This window comes from Mesitornis unicolor, unplaced genomic scaffold (genome assembly GCF_000695765.1).
Source record: "Mesitornis unicolor isolate BGI_N332 unplaced genomic scaffold, ASM69576v1 scaffold15377, whole genome shotgun sequence".
NCBI classification, from domain to species: Eukaryota; Metazoa; Chordata; class Aves; order Mesitornithiformes; family Mesitornithidae; genus Mesitornis; species Mesitornis unicolor.
The window spans coordinates 64,285-81,524 of NW_010194471.1; the positions used below are offsets into that span (position 1 = coordinate 64,285).

At 39.0% G+C, this 17,240-nt stretch overlaps 1 protein-coding gene across 1 annotated transcript in view; it reads right to left on the bottom strand.

Moving 5' to 3' along the window:
* Positions 1-2,220: 2,220 nt before the first annotated feature.
* Positions 2,221-17,240, bottom strand: part of HLCS (holocarboxylase synthetase (biotin-(proprionyl-CoA-carboxylase (ATP-hydrolysing)) ligase)) — a 111,090-nt gene continuing 96,070 nt past the window's right edge. The window contains exons 6-10 of the mRNA XM_010187819.1: positions 11,075-11,142; positions 9,932-10,092; positions 6,732-6,846; positions 2,893-3,106; positions 2,221-2,389 (exon numbers count right to left, since the gene is read on the bottom strand). Of these exons, the coding sequence (XP_010186121.1) occupies positions 2,221-2,389; positions 2,893-3,106; positions 6,732-6,846; positions 9,932-10,092; positions 11,075-11,142 (727 nt within the window). The remainder of the gene's footprint in view (positions 2,390-2,892; positions 3,107-6,731; positions 6,847-9,931; positions 10,093-11,074; positions 11,143-17,240) is intronic.

The following is a 17,240-nucleotide window of genomic DNA, read 5'->3' on the forward strand; positions in this document are numbered from 1 at the left end:
AGGTGCTTCCTAGAGGCACGCTCTACAGTGCCAAAACAGAAAGAGCATTTTAGCTACAAACATCCGATTGAGGTACAGATCTAAAGTTTTGTAAAATTCTGTGGTTGGAAAAACCATCCCAGAGCCGTGCTTTCCACAGCTGACCTGCAGCAGCACGTGCTGCTCATAAACTGCTGGAAGGAAAAGGTAGAAAAGAAGATGCACAAGGAAGATGTGGGTTTGTGTTTGCACACACACATTTGGTATATAAGTATATACAAATGGGCTCTTCTTTTTATTTAAACTTTATTAACTCAAACTCAGGCTTCATTTGATTATAATATGCACTGATATTTGATTCTGAAATAAAGGTAGCTGCCAAAAATCAACAGCCCAAAGCAGTTTTGAAAGGATCTGGTGGGGAAAAGGAAAAACTGGTGTTCATGTGTATCATTTTAACTGTGCCAATTAACAGCTGTCTGCACTCCCCTGCACAGTTCTAGGAAATGTTGGTGTGCAGCCTCATATGATGTGAATCATGGGGGAAAACAAAGCAGCAGGGAATGGACAGCCAGACACATATACAAATTTACTGCGATATGGAGCATAAAACCCTACATGTAAGAGGGACAACTTAATTTCTAGCACTTGCTGCCAAACCACCTAAACCCTAATATGTGAGGATTACTCTGAATTACCATTACAGACCAGCTTCCTTGTTCTAAGACTTCTTGGCTTTGTAACTGAAACAATCTACTAACATGTTCAGATTGTTTATGAGGTGAACTTTAACCTAAAAACCCCATTTCTGGCTGGTAGACAGAAGTCCTTTGTGGAAACCAATTTGGCTGATCCACTTTCAGCAGGGACAAGGTAACGTAATCAGCAGTGCTGCCTGCTGGAGGAAATGAAGCTGCCCACATCACACCTATGACAAACTTTTCCTTTGCAGAGAGCTGTTTGAAGTGCTGTGGTGGCCAAGCCCCTTGGTGCAAATGCGCTTTGCCTCGGAGAACAACCCACCAAGCTGCCATCACAGGGAAGCTCCCAGGTGCCTGCTCGGCGCTGGTTTCACGACCAAGTCACGACCAAGCTGGGAGACCTAACCCGGAACAGCACAGCCAGTCCCCAAAGTGAGATCCCTGCAGGTCAGCAGATGTTAACACCTGGCTTGTAATGGTGAGCAGCAAACCCAGATGCCCTGGGTTTTGGGAAATACCAGATATCCGACAGAAACAATGAGAAGACAAAGAGAAATTGCACACAGGTTAATGACGTGTTTTGTCCTTTTCACTGTAGTTATTGTTTGCAGCAGGGATTTTAAGAGCAGGGCATTTTTCTCTTATTTATTTTCTTAACTTCATTACTATTACAATAGAATTACTATTAAATTGTAATCTATTCAGACTCCCCTCACCTGATGTGGAATTCTACAATGACCTGGGTAAGAGGATTGCAACTAGGTGACGCATTGCTCTAGTGAGCCTAAAACCTCTTGGAAGACTATGGCTCAAAGGCGATACAAGATCATTTACTCAGATCCAATTGACTAAGAGCAGAGTAGAAATAATTTGGATAACCAGCCACAATTCTTAAGTGCTGATCGAAAACTCCAAAAACTCAAGGTGGAGATGCAGACCTGAGACCAAAGGACAGGATGGTAAACCGCTGTACAGGCCCACATAGAGAACCAATTCAGCATGGCTCTACTTCGATCTGAAACTAAACACAGCGGTAAACCCAGTAATTCAGAAATATATGATGAGCTCTTCCAGCTGTTTCCACCGCAGACAATGCATAAACCAGAATTTAGTCAAAAAAAACACAGTAAAAATGTAAATATTGTACTTCATTGTGCTAAAGCACCATAAAAACACAGAAACACAACAAAGGAAGTATTTAGCCAATTCAGTTTCTCAAATATATTATGCAACTGAAGAGAAATTTCTGTTCATTGCAAGGTATTCCTTTGCAATCAGGCTTCTTTTAAAGAACAGATGCTTATAAAGAATGGCAGCACAGAAGTGTTTTAAAGTTAATACAAAAGAATAAAGGCCTTCAGCAATGAGATCATTACCTCTTTTCAGCTGTTGAAGTTATCTACGTCAAAGAACAAAGATACCAGAAAATCAGCAGAAGAAAAACTCAAGCTGTCAACTACCCTTCCCACCTTGAAGCAAGCTTAGCTGCTTGGTGCCAAATACTAAAGAGCCTCCTCTGCGCCCTGAGCTCTGGGGACCCTTAATGCTTTGGGACTATGAGGTTTCTCAGCATGTCAAAGGAGTTCCCGTCTGGGTGCACAGACACCACACCCTTGCCTTCTTCATGAACTTGAAGGAATCCGTAATCATCTATCCCGACTATCCACGCAATCGGGCCCTCCTCGCTGTGGAGATGGACTTGCTTTCCACTGCAAACAAAGAGAAGCAGACAGTTAGGAACTAATTGGTGGACACCGCACAAACAATTAAAAATAGCTTAGAGGACTAATGTCTAGCAGGATATTTTTATTTCTCACTTCACTGGTCCTTTACAGAGAATGATTTTCAGCAGCATTTTCGACCTGATATTATTACCTTCTGTGGAATTAACAGAGTTGGAGTTAATCCAAACAGTCTATTTTTTTTTGAAGACATGGGTACAGCATGCTAGCTAAACAAATCATTCCCAATTCCTTTTGTTTTGAGATACACTGCAAATACCTAGGAGCATTCTTTAACTCATGCTACTCCATTGATTTTACTATGTGCTATTTTTATTCTCCTTTAAAAAATTACATCCTACTTGGGAATATATTTTTATTAAGTCACTAGTTTTAAAGGCAATCTACTAGAAAGAGTAGAAAAAGACAAAATATCCATGAGTTCTTTCCAACTTTCTTAAGAGAAATTTCACAAAGAACATTTTACTTACCTATGTATCCAGTACTTGTAGTAACGGTGAAGAACTCCGTTGGGCCCTTTCTCCTGAAAAACCTCTATAAGCCTCTCTAGCACAGTCACAGTCCTTGCAATGAGGCAGTCTGTAGTGAGAGGCTTCAGCTTTGTCCCCCTTTCCTTATTAAATTTTGTGACGAGGTCATTGATGCATATGGTGGGGTTGCTGTTATTCACATTAAATCCAAAGCCTGAAGAAGACAAACCAAAAGAGGACAGGATGTGTAAACAGGAACGCTTTTTCGCTTTATTCAACTTGATACAATTATCTGTAAGGATGTTTGCAGTAGCTGTTTTTCTTCAGTCTCTTCCACCTTTAAACCTTTCTTCTTGAGTAATTATAAATCTCAGCCCAGCTTTTACTTGATTCCTTGCCCTAAAAATGCCTCCTCAGAATTACAGAAGCAAATCTAGTGCAGTCTTTCAACAACACACCATCCTATCAGTGAGGGTTAGGAAAATGGTACGTAGTGACTTGCACGTGGGTTACAGTAACACTGAAGTGAGAAACTCTCTTATGCCCCAGAAGCTGACAGGTCATTAGCTAACTGAGGGGACATCACTGATCATACTCTAAGATGGAGTTTTATCTTTCAGTTTAATTAAGAGATCTTTCTGTTTACTACAGTTAGCTGACTGCATTTTCTGAAAACTAAGCCTTTTGACTCAGCTGATAAGTCTTGTCTGGCTTGCTCTGAAAAGCCCAGAAGATTTAACTTTGCCAGGTAAGACTCCAGTTTGCTTAATCCACCTTACCATAGCATATCCTTTAGAAGTCTCAAGTCTCTCACTGAGATTTCTCCAGATAGAATAACGCTGGCAGAACGCCTTTCTTATTTAAATATGGCTCTTGGGGCCTTTTTTGCAGCTTGCTGAAACAGGCTTTGAGGGATGTAAAGAAATATATTGTATTACCTGTTTATTTTTTATTCCTAATAATTTGGATTTTTCTTTCCTTAGCCATTTGGTATAAAACCCCAGTCTGTCAATCAGGTTCAGACATGACACAACTCTAGCTGCAAGAAGGTCCAGATGCACTGTTTTATAAATTTGCTATTAATGAGACTATTCATATAGGGAAGTAATTAATATTAACTATGAGAAGAAGGATCTCTTCAGTGGAAAGGAGTTAGTGACGTTTAACTAGTCAGAGAATGCATGCAAAAAAACCCACAGTGATACCAGTACCAATACATTGATCCTATGGAAATGAAGATAAATGTATTATCAGAAAGAGGCAGAGGAAAATTAACTGGAAAAATTACTGTGCCATGCCAGCAAATCCCAACTCAGCTATTCACACTCAAACACAGTGCAAGTGAAGACAGGGTGACTGTGGCCACTGTACGGTGATTGGTACTGCCAGGGTGCATATGGGGCCTTGGAGTCCATCTGCAGGCTCAGGGCATTCAGGCGTGCACGTATGGAGATCACTACTTAGCAATCCAAAAGCTGAAATAGCCACCAGAGACATCCTGCGATGACGCGCTCAGCTGAGGCAGAAGCACCTGGGGATAAATGTGGTGGCAAAAATGTAGCCAGCTCATTTGAAAAATATTAGGTGCTCAAGACTCTTACGGCATCTCTGCATGGCCTGTGTGAGAAGAGTGAAAAATAAACATTCAGCGCTGACCTTGCAGTGTGCTGATGTGGCCAATGCATCTTCCAGTTCTAGAGCCAGCCTCGCCTTCAGCATCTGTGCCCTGTCCGGACGTGCCTTAGCTGCACGCAGAGGCAGACACAGGTTTTGCAGGGCAAGCACGCTGGCTGTCCCTGGCATCTCACTTATGTTTGGCTACCTACGTCTGCTCTGAGACTGGTCCTTACATTAATGAAGTATAATGATCTTCTGTAGAACCTTTCTTCCAAAAGTCCTGCAACACTTAAGTTCTTTTAAAAAAGGATTTTTTTTTTTACAGACATGTTTAGAAGTATGACCACGACTGGGTCATCTGTGAGGCCTTGAGCACATGGTACAGGTGAAAAGGTAGGTTTGTCCTTCTAGAGGTTTCACCTTATTCTTTTGAGGTACTTCTCAGAGCAGTGAAGCCATGCAGATGACCTTCGATATTGATCATTACCCTCATATATGGGATACACTTCATGAGTGCCGCGTAAACAGCGAGGTCTAGGAAAGGAATCTGCACAAGTGTAGACAGGGGTGATGCATCTGGTGTACCTTTCCTGGTATGGAAGTTTGATCTCAGTGCTACTACTAATACAAGAAGTTAGATGTCACGAGTCACCCCTACTACTCTCCGTGACTTACATCACTGAAATGATAGAAAAGATCCTCAGACTAGCACGTGGCAAGTACTTTTCAATCTTAGAAGCTTTCAGGGGAAAGAAAGCTGATGGAAAGTTACATCTTTGTATAGACCTCAGACCTTTCACCACCAAGTTGACTCCTACAGACATGCACAGAGAAAGCTGCCGTTTGAATTTGAGTATTTTGGTGTTTAGGATAAGAAACATAAGGTCCAAAACAAATATGTAATGTGCAAAGATATACTTGTTAAGATGAACTACTTTTTGAGCCACTTTTACTTGTGTTAATCAGAACAGGCTCTGGAAAAACATATGGAAGCAGCAAATGGTTGACAGGGCACAGAGAGACTTTTTAAGTGTCTTGGTGCGACTTCCATTCTGTACATGTAGATAATTTACAAAATGAGGATATAACAATTAAACAGAAAACTTAATGGCTGGGCGTGTTTCACAGAAGGAGGTGATGACTGCTTCAGCTGTTTAGCTTGTTCACACCTTAGCATTTACAGCACCTTGACAACTATCTATCTTTAGATAGATCTTTGCAAGATATTTATCCACTGTGATATATTAAAATATGAACAAAATATGATCATCTTCTTCTTTAGCCTTTTAGACTTGCTAAGGAATTTCCATTTAATTTTTCAGATGTACCCCAGATAATTATTTCTCGAACCAGAACCTAGAGCTCTGCTGATGAGTTTCTGAGCAGTCTGACAGATCTGTGCTGCTGCTGATTAGGGGAAAAAATTTCCTTAACTAACAGCAGGATGATTATCAGACCTGAAATAACAGAAACATCCCAATACTTATTTGTACCCCTAAATGCCTGCTCCTGTTACAGCATTGGGACTTGCTGAAAAATACATGTACAGTCTTTTTGAGATTGGCTGTGCCACCTTTTTGGAACCAGCCTTCCAGGTAGTCTGTTTGTCTTCACAATGGATAAGCAGATTGTCACTCTTCACTCCCTGACCCAGCCTTCTCAACTACCTTGCAAATTTTCCTTTTTGAGAGAACTAGAGAAAGTGATTAATTCATCAAATCATTACTTCACTGCTGCTTCACTAACAATATTCCAGTTTCCAGAAAGGTATCAAAAGGATGAAAGGAGAAATTAAAACATTAGTATGTGTACATAGCTCTTTTTCTTCTGATTTAAAAGGCATGTTATTTACCCAACTATTTGTCATTTTGCTAGAAAAAATAAATTGAAAAAATGGGTACATTTTTCAGCAGATTCTACTTGTTCTGCAACAGATTAAGGAGCACAGTTTCCCTCTCTCCTGTAATGCTCTTTCTTTGAACTCCACTGCACCAGCCCAGATTCTTGCATTTGCATTTTCCTCACAAAGCATATGGAATTATTAAGAAGAATGAAAATATTTACTTTTTGTACTTCCATTTGATTTAATGTCATGCTTTATTTCCTTATGCCTACTGTCATTATTTGTTCTTACTCCTATCATTTGAACTCATACAGACATTGATAAATTTCTTCAGAAAAAAAAACAACCAATACAGAAAAACTTGTAAATAGGCATTTACCAATAAGTATATGAAATGTTGTTTCAGTAAGTGTAGAGTTTACCAGAACTCCACCAAGCTTAATCAGATCGCTGTAGTAAATATCATTCGGCCATTTCACTCGCAGATCAATATCCTAAAGAAACAAAAACATAGATTTAGAAACACTTTGTTCTTCGTTACCGATTATAAGAACATTATTCATCACTCCAGGTTCGGTATTTTCTGTACCTCTTTGCCACACAGCATGTGATACTCTCCACTGCACTTCATAATGAGAACCTACTTAAGTGCTCCATAAAAGTTACTGAAAAAGTTATAGTAACATAGTTACACGGTTTACTAAGGGGGTTGGCAGCTGTCAGAGAAAAGCGTCTATTTATTAAAAAAAAAAAGGAGTAGATAATAAAGGCTTAGAGCAATCAAAAGGGGTACTAAAGCTACTACAGATATTCAGTCTCTAAATTATGAGGTTTTACAGAATCCATTGCCCACATCCATGAGTGCCTACTAAAGATTTGGAAGATCTATTCAAGAAAGATGCAACCGTGGCAGCCGCTGTGGCTCACTGCTGATAACCAACCAGGGTACGCCCACAATGACATCAACACTGTATTTGGGGATCTTTGTAGAAACCAGACAAGGAGACAATGGCATCTTGAACTTCAGAAAGGAAATTTAGCAGACAGGAGAAATTCCAGTTCACAACTATGTAAATAGTCCAGTAATGTCCTAAATGTATTCACGCTTTCGGCAGCTACACTCAAGAAACACCATGGAGCTGGAAACACAAACTGTGCTGTGTGACACCATTTCAGTGCAATAGAGAAGTTTTTGTTGAAACCACAGAACTGAACTGAACTTTGCACCGGCTACTTAAACACAAAAAGAAAGCAAATGTGCTTCCTGTAGTTTGAAAAACTGCATATGACTGCATCCCCAGAGGCAAATTATGGGAGGTGCTCCAGAACTACAAGAGTCGCATTCCCTCCTATTGTAGATTATGAAATCCCTTTACAGGATGTGTGAAAACTGCACCTGGGTCCATGTCTACTTTCCTGGCAGATTTAAAAGGCCAGAGAGGAGTCCATTACACATACATTGTCAGGAAACATGACCTGATTTTGCTATCAAAACACTCTAAGAGACAGTATCACCAATTCATAGTCATTATGGAAAACAACTTGACCCTTGGCTCTGAGAAAAGATTTACAGATGACTCTTGAGACATCTGAAGCATGAGACAGTTAAACAGTATTATCAGTGTCAAGAGATCTGCCAAAGACCTATTCAGTAGATCTTACTTATGGAAAACATACACCTGTAAGACACCAGATGCTAGCTCTGCAACTGAAGTGACAGCAAGTATGAACAACCACCAAGTCAACTGGGTGTTCTCAGGGTGTAAACTGCACAGCAGAGACTTTGTCACAAAACAGAGTGACAAGGTACTGCACAACTATCTGTGTGTCAAAGAAATGATGGGCATCACAAAATAGGCTGGGAAGGGAGCACCTTCTTATCTTGGCTTACTAGAGAGATGTCTGCTGTTCTTAGAATGGGAAAGCAAAGCACTCTCTTGAGATAAGGTCCATTTGTATTTGCAGCACTACCACATGACAGTAAACCTTCCAGTTAAGTGGTCAGATTTTCCCAGTGAGGACCCAGAACAAAGGTCTCAGTCGCTGTCAGTTTAGCATAGTCAACATTTGTGACAATCCTAAAAATTATGACTGGCCCATAAACTGAGCCACAGGTATTTCAGATTTTCTAATGGAATTCCTGAAATGGACTTTGAGCATAGCAAATGACATTGAAGTGTATCATTAAGATTCTGACCTACACCCACAGAAGAATGGAAATTTGGAGGAAAGAACAAAACCTCTTCTATAAATTAGCCCACTGCTTGCAGCTGCTGCAGTTTGTATGGCCCAGATGTCCATCTGATACAAAGAAAAGCCCTGCGTTACCTAAGTCTAAAGGGGAAATTTAAGCACTGAATTTCTGATAAATCTTTGAATTTCCTTGCTTTAACGTCTTTGAGTCCAGACCCTCAAAACACTGTTTTACATCCACTATCTAGGGTACTGTCAAAGAGATTCAGTGGTTTTGTCTTGGTCATAGCAAGCTGTGTATGTACATGTGCTATGTACAGTACTTGTATTATGGATACATGCTATTTTTATATTAATATTTAGTAGTTCAGTCACCTTTTTCCTTTTGAATAGAATAAAAGAAAAAATGCCACAGTACACCAGGGTAGGCACACAGAAGCAAAAACACCTCTATTCATAAATTAACTCCTTCTCCAGTCAGACTCATATTTTATAAAACTAGCTCTTGTCCCTTCTATTTTAAATGGTTAAAGTATTCACTCTAGCCAAATATTTCATATTGCAAATTTTAGCCTGAAGCATTTTGGTTTTATAGTCAAATTATGAAGCACTGAAGTTAGAAGGTTTTAATAGAAAGGCTGACAGACCCTAAACTACAGCAAAGCTACTGGGTGCCGCTATAATAAAGTTCATGTGTAAATGTGTATAAGTCATTGATTTTCTGTAATATAGGAAACATATGCTTCAGTTAACTACTTCTGTAAAATACCAAAGTTTTATAGTTAGCAAATATTAGGAAATGGTAACATTAAAAAGGAGATATATGAGGTGATGAAGAAGACTGGTTCTTCATTTTAATACTGATGACAGGACACTTGATTCCCTCTTGAGAGCAATACTGCTAAGTTCTTGCTTTAGAAATCAGTTTTCAACCTTAAACAAGGGTTGGAAAAATCCTTTAAAAGGCATAAAGTGGGCACTGAAATAGCACCAACAAAAAAGCAGAAAAAGATTTGTCAGTTTTATTCATTTTCCCTTCTTCTTCCCCAACTCCTTCAAAATCAAAACAAATTAACTCAATTGTTAGACAAACAAAATTGACATTTTCTTTACCACTGAAGGCTGAGTCTTAAGTTTCATAAGATTATGAGTGAAATGACCGCAGTATACTTAATCAGCTCAATAAAAGACAGTATTCATCATATGTATACTAGATTTCTTAAAACACACAAATAATCAAGCGTGTATGAAGGCTAAGTTTACCACTATATTAGTGCTGAAGAACTATATTATGCATTCAGTCATTCTACGCATAGAAGACTCAGTTAAAATCTGAATGTAATGAAAATGGAAACAGGAATTTTGCAATAAATTAGAACGAGATACCTCATATCCTGGTATTGATCTAACTCCTTCTACCACTGCCAAGGACACCAGGTGCTGAATAAAAGGAATTCTCTGGCCCAGGTTGGAATGCAGAGGAATGGTGATATGTAAAGTGGAGAGTGCACAGCCCACGGGACTCAGCCACACATTGCCACCACGACCTGGGGAGAGAGAGAAAAAAGGTTAACTTCAACTCAAGACAAAAAGTATCTCTAAAAAAAAAGATCATTTTCTTAATGTAGACAACTACAAAAGAGAAAGATTCAATAGTATCCATTCAAGAATCTGTAACGGAGTTTCCAAACTAATTTTGAAAGAAAAATGGTTGAAGTGTAAAGTTTTTTTAAAAAAAACAAAACACAGCAAGTTGTTTAAAGTGCATGCTGCTACTCAATTTCCTAGAATGTCCTAAATGGCTTGCTTCCAGCATTTTTCCAGTGTCTGGTAACATACACATTTCAAAAAATCCTGCTTTATTTAAGTGAAGAAGTATTCGTGAAGGTGCTGTGTGTGCACCTAGAAATCCATCTACATTGTGAATCAACTTGACACAAGCTAAATCTGTCCTGAAAGCCAGGTAACCATCTACATGCAGATATGTGCTCAGAAGAGTTTACTAGGTTGGGCACTGTGATGTTCTAATAAAATGAATGTGGCTTTTAAATCAGTGCCAGCACCTTCCTGGGAAAGAGACAGAACTCACTCGTATTTATCTGTGAAAGCCCACAAGACAGCTCAAGCAGGTCCTGCAGACTCAAGAAACCTCTGTCTCAGAGCAAGGCAAGACCCAGTCTTGCTCCAGTTAAGTCAAAAAGGAGTTCTGAAGTCTGTCTTGTATTACACTGAATGTAGTGATGGCAGTTTCCATGACTGGAGAGACTTCTTGGCAGAAACTAGAAGACCACTAAATCATTTCTGCAAAAGCCACCAAACATCCTGAAAATGTTTACTTTGGTCTCTATTAACTTAGGTTTTGAGTTTGAATCCACAGTTCAAGCGGGAGAAGAAGAGGACATGATTATTCTGCAATTTATAATATAAAAAATACTCATAACTTATATTTAAGGCAGCTAAGTTACATTAAAATGTCCTACTTCATATGTTTAACACACATTTACTAGCACTAGAAGGAAATTTACTCACCTTTCCCTTGTGTTTGTCGAACAGCAATTGCTATTAAACCCATCTCCTCAGGCAACTCGAACATTAACCTGCCAATTAGGAAAAAAAAACCGCCATGCTTATCAGCTGGAACACTAAGCTACATTCATGAAAATCTAGGCTTAAATATCAGGCAATATTTTACATTAACATTGCACTACCATTTATCCGTTTTCAGTTAACGTTTATTCTTGACCAAAAAGCATTAGAATATTAAAGAAAGATTAACTGAAAAATGATCACGTAAAACATTACCGTATCTATTACACTGGAAAAAGTTATAGCCATAGTTCATTTAAGGTGCCTTCTGATAACACACGTTTTGTATTTCTTCATGTTTTCTTGAAGTGCTTATTTTTTGCGTGTCACTATCTTCAGTAAGTGACAACTAGCAATTCTAGACATTTGTTTCTACTTACAGCAAATTTTTGTTCATACTGCAGAATATAAGAGCAGCAGTTTCTGATTATTTAGAAAACCAATATGGTGGTAATAAAGCAGTTTAAAAGATACACTATCCCCTGAGAACTAATTATGATTTAACTACAGTAAATAAATCTACACCTTCTGAGAACTCTAGAGAACACTGGCTTATTTTAGGCTTGTGTTCTGCTTTTAAAATAGTTTCACTTAAAAGAATACTAACTTTCCTCTGGGGGTAAGTAGAAAGTGCACTTTAACACCACCAAATGAGTCAACGCTAGACTTAGGAGAAGAAGAAAAAAAAACCCTACTGTGAGAACTTAGTTCAAGCCATTTTAAAACTGCTTGGAACTGTACTACAATCCTCCTCCATCCCACATTTTCAGGAAGAGTTATTTAACAGATAAAACAGATACTCAAGATGTTGCCAGCAAGGTAAACCCAGAAAGTGAGTTACAGCCTCTCAATCTACTTCTACAGTTATTCATTCATATAAAAACTATCTTGTCTTGGAGATAAGTGCAGACCAAATCAGCAAAGAGTACCACTCAAAACTATTTCCTCTGAATTTCAGATACGCATTAAAGGTGTTTCAAATTCTGCAATCAAGCAAGTATCTGTAGGCAGCAGGGACCAGCTGCAAGCATTAGTGTCCCCCTGCCATGTACAGAGAGACATCTTCAGGCCAGCGACAAGCTAAGGAACTCTCCATCCCTCCTGCTTCGCAGGTTGAAAAGCAGGGCTTCAGTAACTCCTGGGGCTGAATCGGTAGTGAAATGCAAGTAGGATCCCCAGTGTTTCAGAAGACCTTTCAAATGACTGACTTGCTTTCAGAATGATCCAAATGGGAGGTTATTGGACGGCCCAAGCAAAATCTGGACCACAAATGCCTTTGCTAATTAGAAATAGTTGAATCCAAACTGACAGAAGCCGTAACAGCCTCCACAATGTTTTCCCACATTACTCCTGAATCAGAGAGACGTTGTCAGAGCAGTAACCAGAAGATCCGTTTGCCAGTCCCCTCCCAGTTCACATGATACACAGTTTGATAATTCCTTCCTTTGGACCATATGGATTACACCATAATGACCAAGCTCACCTATATCTACCACAAACCCCTAACATTAAAAATACACCTCTTCTTACACTGGGACCTAAGGCAAAATCCTCTGTAGCTCTTTAAGCCCATGAGGCTTCAGCATTGTCTTCTGGAACAGTGTGACTTCAGTTACAACACCAAGTTCATGCTTTTGCAACATGAAAATCTAATTTAAATTTGGAAGCAGTTAGGGAGAGATTACAGGCTTTGTCAAAATACACTGATTTCTGTTACATCTCCATTCACATATTTGTTTTTCAATAGGCCAAAAAAAAAGAAGGTCATGTGCTGCCATGATAGGAGGAAAATAATGAGAGGAGCAAAAAAAGTTAATTATGAATCCAAAACACAGGCTTCTAGAACAAAGAGATATGATTAACAGAATATATGAATGTAGCTATTAGAGGCTTGGCAGCAGGTAACAACATATTAAATGCAGAGACCAAGTTTGTACTTTTAAGGGTCCTGAAGAAATTCTTTAAGGGACAAAACATGGGGAAGCTGTTAATACCCAGACTAGATAGAGGAAGAAACAGACACATTTAGTTTTACTACTTCCTGAGATTGTGGTGGAATTATCATGAAGCCTATGATATTAAAAATCCCTACACAACTGACCCCCTCGCCCCAAACTTAAGAGCTTTCTAAATCATGTGTACTTGTTAGTTTTTTTCTGAGAGAAACAACTTGGATTTTCCTTACCAGGAAGAGTAACCATACGTGCACTTTTTACATATCAACTTCCCTTCTTTTCCTTCAACTTAATCAGTTGCAGATTTAACAATTTCATTTTTTTGCAGAGTGACTTAATCACAGTGCTCACCACATTTTTTCACCAAAATTTTTGCCCTCAAGAAATTCTCTGTTCTTTTTTGTGCTCTTTATCTAACTTGCTCTACATGTTAAGTCAAAGAACACACTGAGATACAAGAGTAGGGAAACATGAAACGTCTGAAGACAAATTTACCCATCAGGAAGAATATCAGATGGCACCTATATGACCGTAGAAGATGATACTAGGATTTTATGTAAACTTTTCTTTTCTGCATTTAATATTTTTGTGGTATTTTCCAAAACGTGAACAAGACACTTTTAGTGTTCAAGAACATTAAACCAGCTGAAATATAAAGAGAGTGATACTATTACAATTTTTAATTCAAATATCCTTACCCCACCCTGTACTGCATACGATGAATGCTGTCAAGAGTAATAAACAATATTTAATTGTTCTACAGAAATTTCAAGTCTAAGGAGGACTCTGTCTTCATGGCTAGTCAACCCAATGACTTTTCTTCCTATGTGAATGTAAAATGGGAACTGAAACCACAAAAACTATGTTTGAATAATGTTAATGGCCTGACAACTATAAATTTCATTGATGTTGTGGGTTTAAGGTTGAAACTCTCATTAATGCATCCTGCTGTGTTACAGTATTGCAGAGGTATTACAACAGGCCGCATTACATTCCAGATGTTCAAATACCCAGGCACAAGAGGGGAAGTTATGAACAGATTTCTCCCTTCACTTCAAGTTCCTTTTCTGAAAATCTCACTCTTAAAGAGCTTGTTTATAGAGTATTATGAAAGCAACATTAAAAAAAAAACTTTCAATATTTAGTCAAACTGAAAGGAACATACCTTTTGATCAGTTTTCTGTATTATTTTGGACAAAAAGGTGCCCTGAACACTTGCTTTACTACTTTATATCCACTGTTTCTGTCCATTACGACCCATTTGAAAATTAGCAGTGTGCCTACTAATATTTTTCCTAAACTCTCCTCCCTTGCCCTCCATCTCCTTTTCATAGCCCTCAACTGCATGATGCTACGCTGAATTTCAAGCTCTGTGTATGGAATGGCCAGCCAGAGGACATGCTGGCCAAGGAGAATATGTAACTCTTGAGTCCTTGCTGTGGACTCCTTGGTGGCAGCACTTATCTGGGTCTTTCACCCCTATCTGGAAGCCCATTTTGATGCAGACATGAATACCTGAAACAGCTCAAAAATATGGAGGTCTTCTGTAAAACAGGCAGTAGACTGACTGAGAGCTGATGGGCCATGATCAGAGGAGAAGCCAGCAAGAATAACATCACGGTGTGAGTTTGTTAAAGACTACTTGATCAGGAGGAAGTGGAAAAAGTATTTTTGAGCAATTTGAGGCCATCTGCAGATCACAGATCCCGATTCCTATGGGAGATCCCCATCTCTGGATATCTGCTAAAATGTAAGCAAAATGGGATGCAAGTAATCCAGCTGACTTGTGGGTGATGCTAAGGACAAGCTATTAACACAAATATCAGATGATCAACTGGAGTGATTGATCTGCTACACACAAGGGAGAGCTGACTGGGGAGGTGGTCATCTGCGGCAGCTTTGGCCGCAGCAAACATGAACCAATGCTGTTCAAGATCTGAGAGGAATGAGGAAGGCAGGTAAGAATACAAATCTTGGATTTCACAAGAGCATAATTCAGTTATTCAGGTATTATTGTTATTATTATTATTATCATTATTATTATTATTATGATTATTATTACCTTATGTAGGGTTTGGGTAAAAAGGGAATTCATGACTGTAAAACGAACATACAAAAGAAACAGAAGCAAGGAGAAATGTTATGAAGGAGAGATGCAGAGACATTGTCTAGACAAGCAAGGATGATGTCAGAAAAGCTGAAGCTCAACTATAGTAGAGATTGGCAAGAAACACTTCAACAAGAACTTCTACTGCTACAGGCTAAGAATAAACAAGGAAAACATGGGCTGACCAAGGCAAAAGCACAGCAGACACACATAAGGCTGAGTTACTTAATGCATTCTTTGCCCTGGTCTTCACCAACAAGGTCTCCCAGGCTTTTACATACACAGACAGGGTTCAAGGAGAAGAGGAAATACCAACAGTAGAAGAGGATTGTTCTCATAAATCTCCTGAGAAATCTTGACTCATACAAGTCCATGAGAGCAGATGGGATGCATCTGAGAGCACTGAGAGAGCTGCCTCACGGCACATCAAGGCCAGTTTCTATCATCATGGTCATGGATATCAGGGGAAGTGTCAGAGGAATGGAGAAGGGCAAATGTTGCAACCATCATCAAGATGGTCTTTCACAGCACCCTTGTATCCATGTTTGGCCACTGTGGTCTAGATGGATTCACTACCAAACAAGCAAAAAAGTGTCTAGATTCTGGGATTGAAAAGTAATGGTCTGTACTCTACCTGTAGGCTGGATACAACTACAGTTCCTCAGGAGTTTATCCTGAGACCTATCCTATTTAATATCTTAATATCTTTACCAATGGCCTGTAGGAGGAAATGGCATGCACATTAACCAACTTTGTGAGTAATATTGAACTATGAAGATAACTAAGCATTGGACCATGAGAGGCTGTGGAATATTTCTATCCTTGGAGGTTTTCAAGATCTGATTGGAAAATGCCCTGAGCAAGTTGGTCTGAATTCACTGTTGACCCCACTTAAAAGAAGGAGGTTGGACTAGAGACCTTCAGGTATCCCTTCTGATCTCAAAGATTCTTCAACTCCAGGAAATGTATAGGAAGGTATCAAGGTGCCTCTGGTGTTTCTAGCTGTCCTTTAAGTTTGGTTGAAATCAGACAGCAACTAGCCATTAGCTATTAATCACTAAATTAGCAATTTAGCCCAAAGGCTGTTCACTGGAGTCCCCTAACCCAAGTAGGATCCTAGATTAAAGTAATTTTCACACTCTCTTACAAGCCCTAAATACTTAATTTTATCCATGTTCCACTTTCCATTCAGTATTTTATATATGACCAGGTGCATTGTGCAGGTTCCCAAAAGATTGATTCCCACAGCTGAGCCAGGTAGAAGAACACCTAAACTGTTAATCCTGCTGAGGCTTATTTAAATGATAGGAATCTTACCGCTCTGCACTGTTGTAACTTTGCCTGTATCCAGCAAGCAAAATATGTGCCAGAATACACTATTACATGAATGCACTCTTCTGTTCTACTGCAAAAATTCATAGCTTCTTTCACTTTATAGTGGGTTTCCCTATAGCAATGTTAGTACAGAAAGGACTATTTAGTATCAAATTCTCTTTGAACTCTCTAGATACATTGAAGTACTACATAAGCAAGAAAAAGTGTAAGGGATTACAATGTCCCAGACTTGTGGAAAACTAAAAAAGTACTGGAATCTTGGATTGCTAGTTTCTTGTACCTTCCTTCAATAAATACTACAAAAAGAAGATTGTCCTATACCAGTCATGAAGTTTTCAGCGCGGAATAATCAATCAATACTATGAATGCCGTAGGTTTGCAACTTACATACTTTAGCTAGTTGGTTAGTCTTTGAGAGCAGTGCACTAACAACAATATAGTTTCAACAAAACTGCAATATTTAGGAAGACTTTAAGTAGTGCAAAGTCATGTGCATTATTTTTCAGCTGGATCAGTGCTCTAATCTAGCTCACCATAAATGAACACTGCTGCTGGCAAAAGAGAAGCAACAGTAAAAGAGGTCAGTGGATAGAAGGGAAGACCAAACCACCTCTTTCTTACCACCCATGTACTTATGCTTGATTTAAATTACAGTATTATGACCTCAGAATAGTGCATGCTTTTGCTTGTGGAATTGCTTGGAGAACCAGTC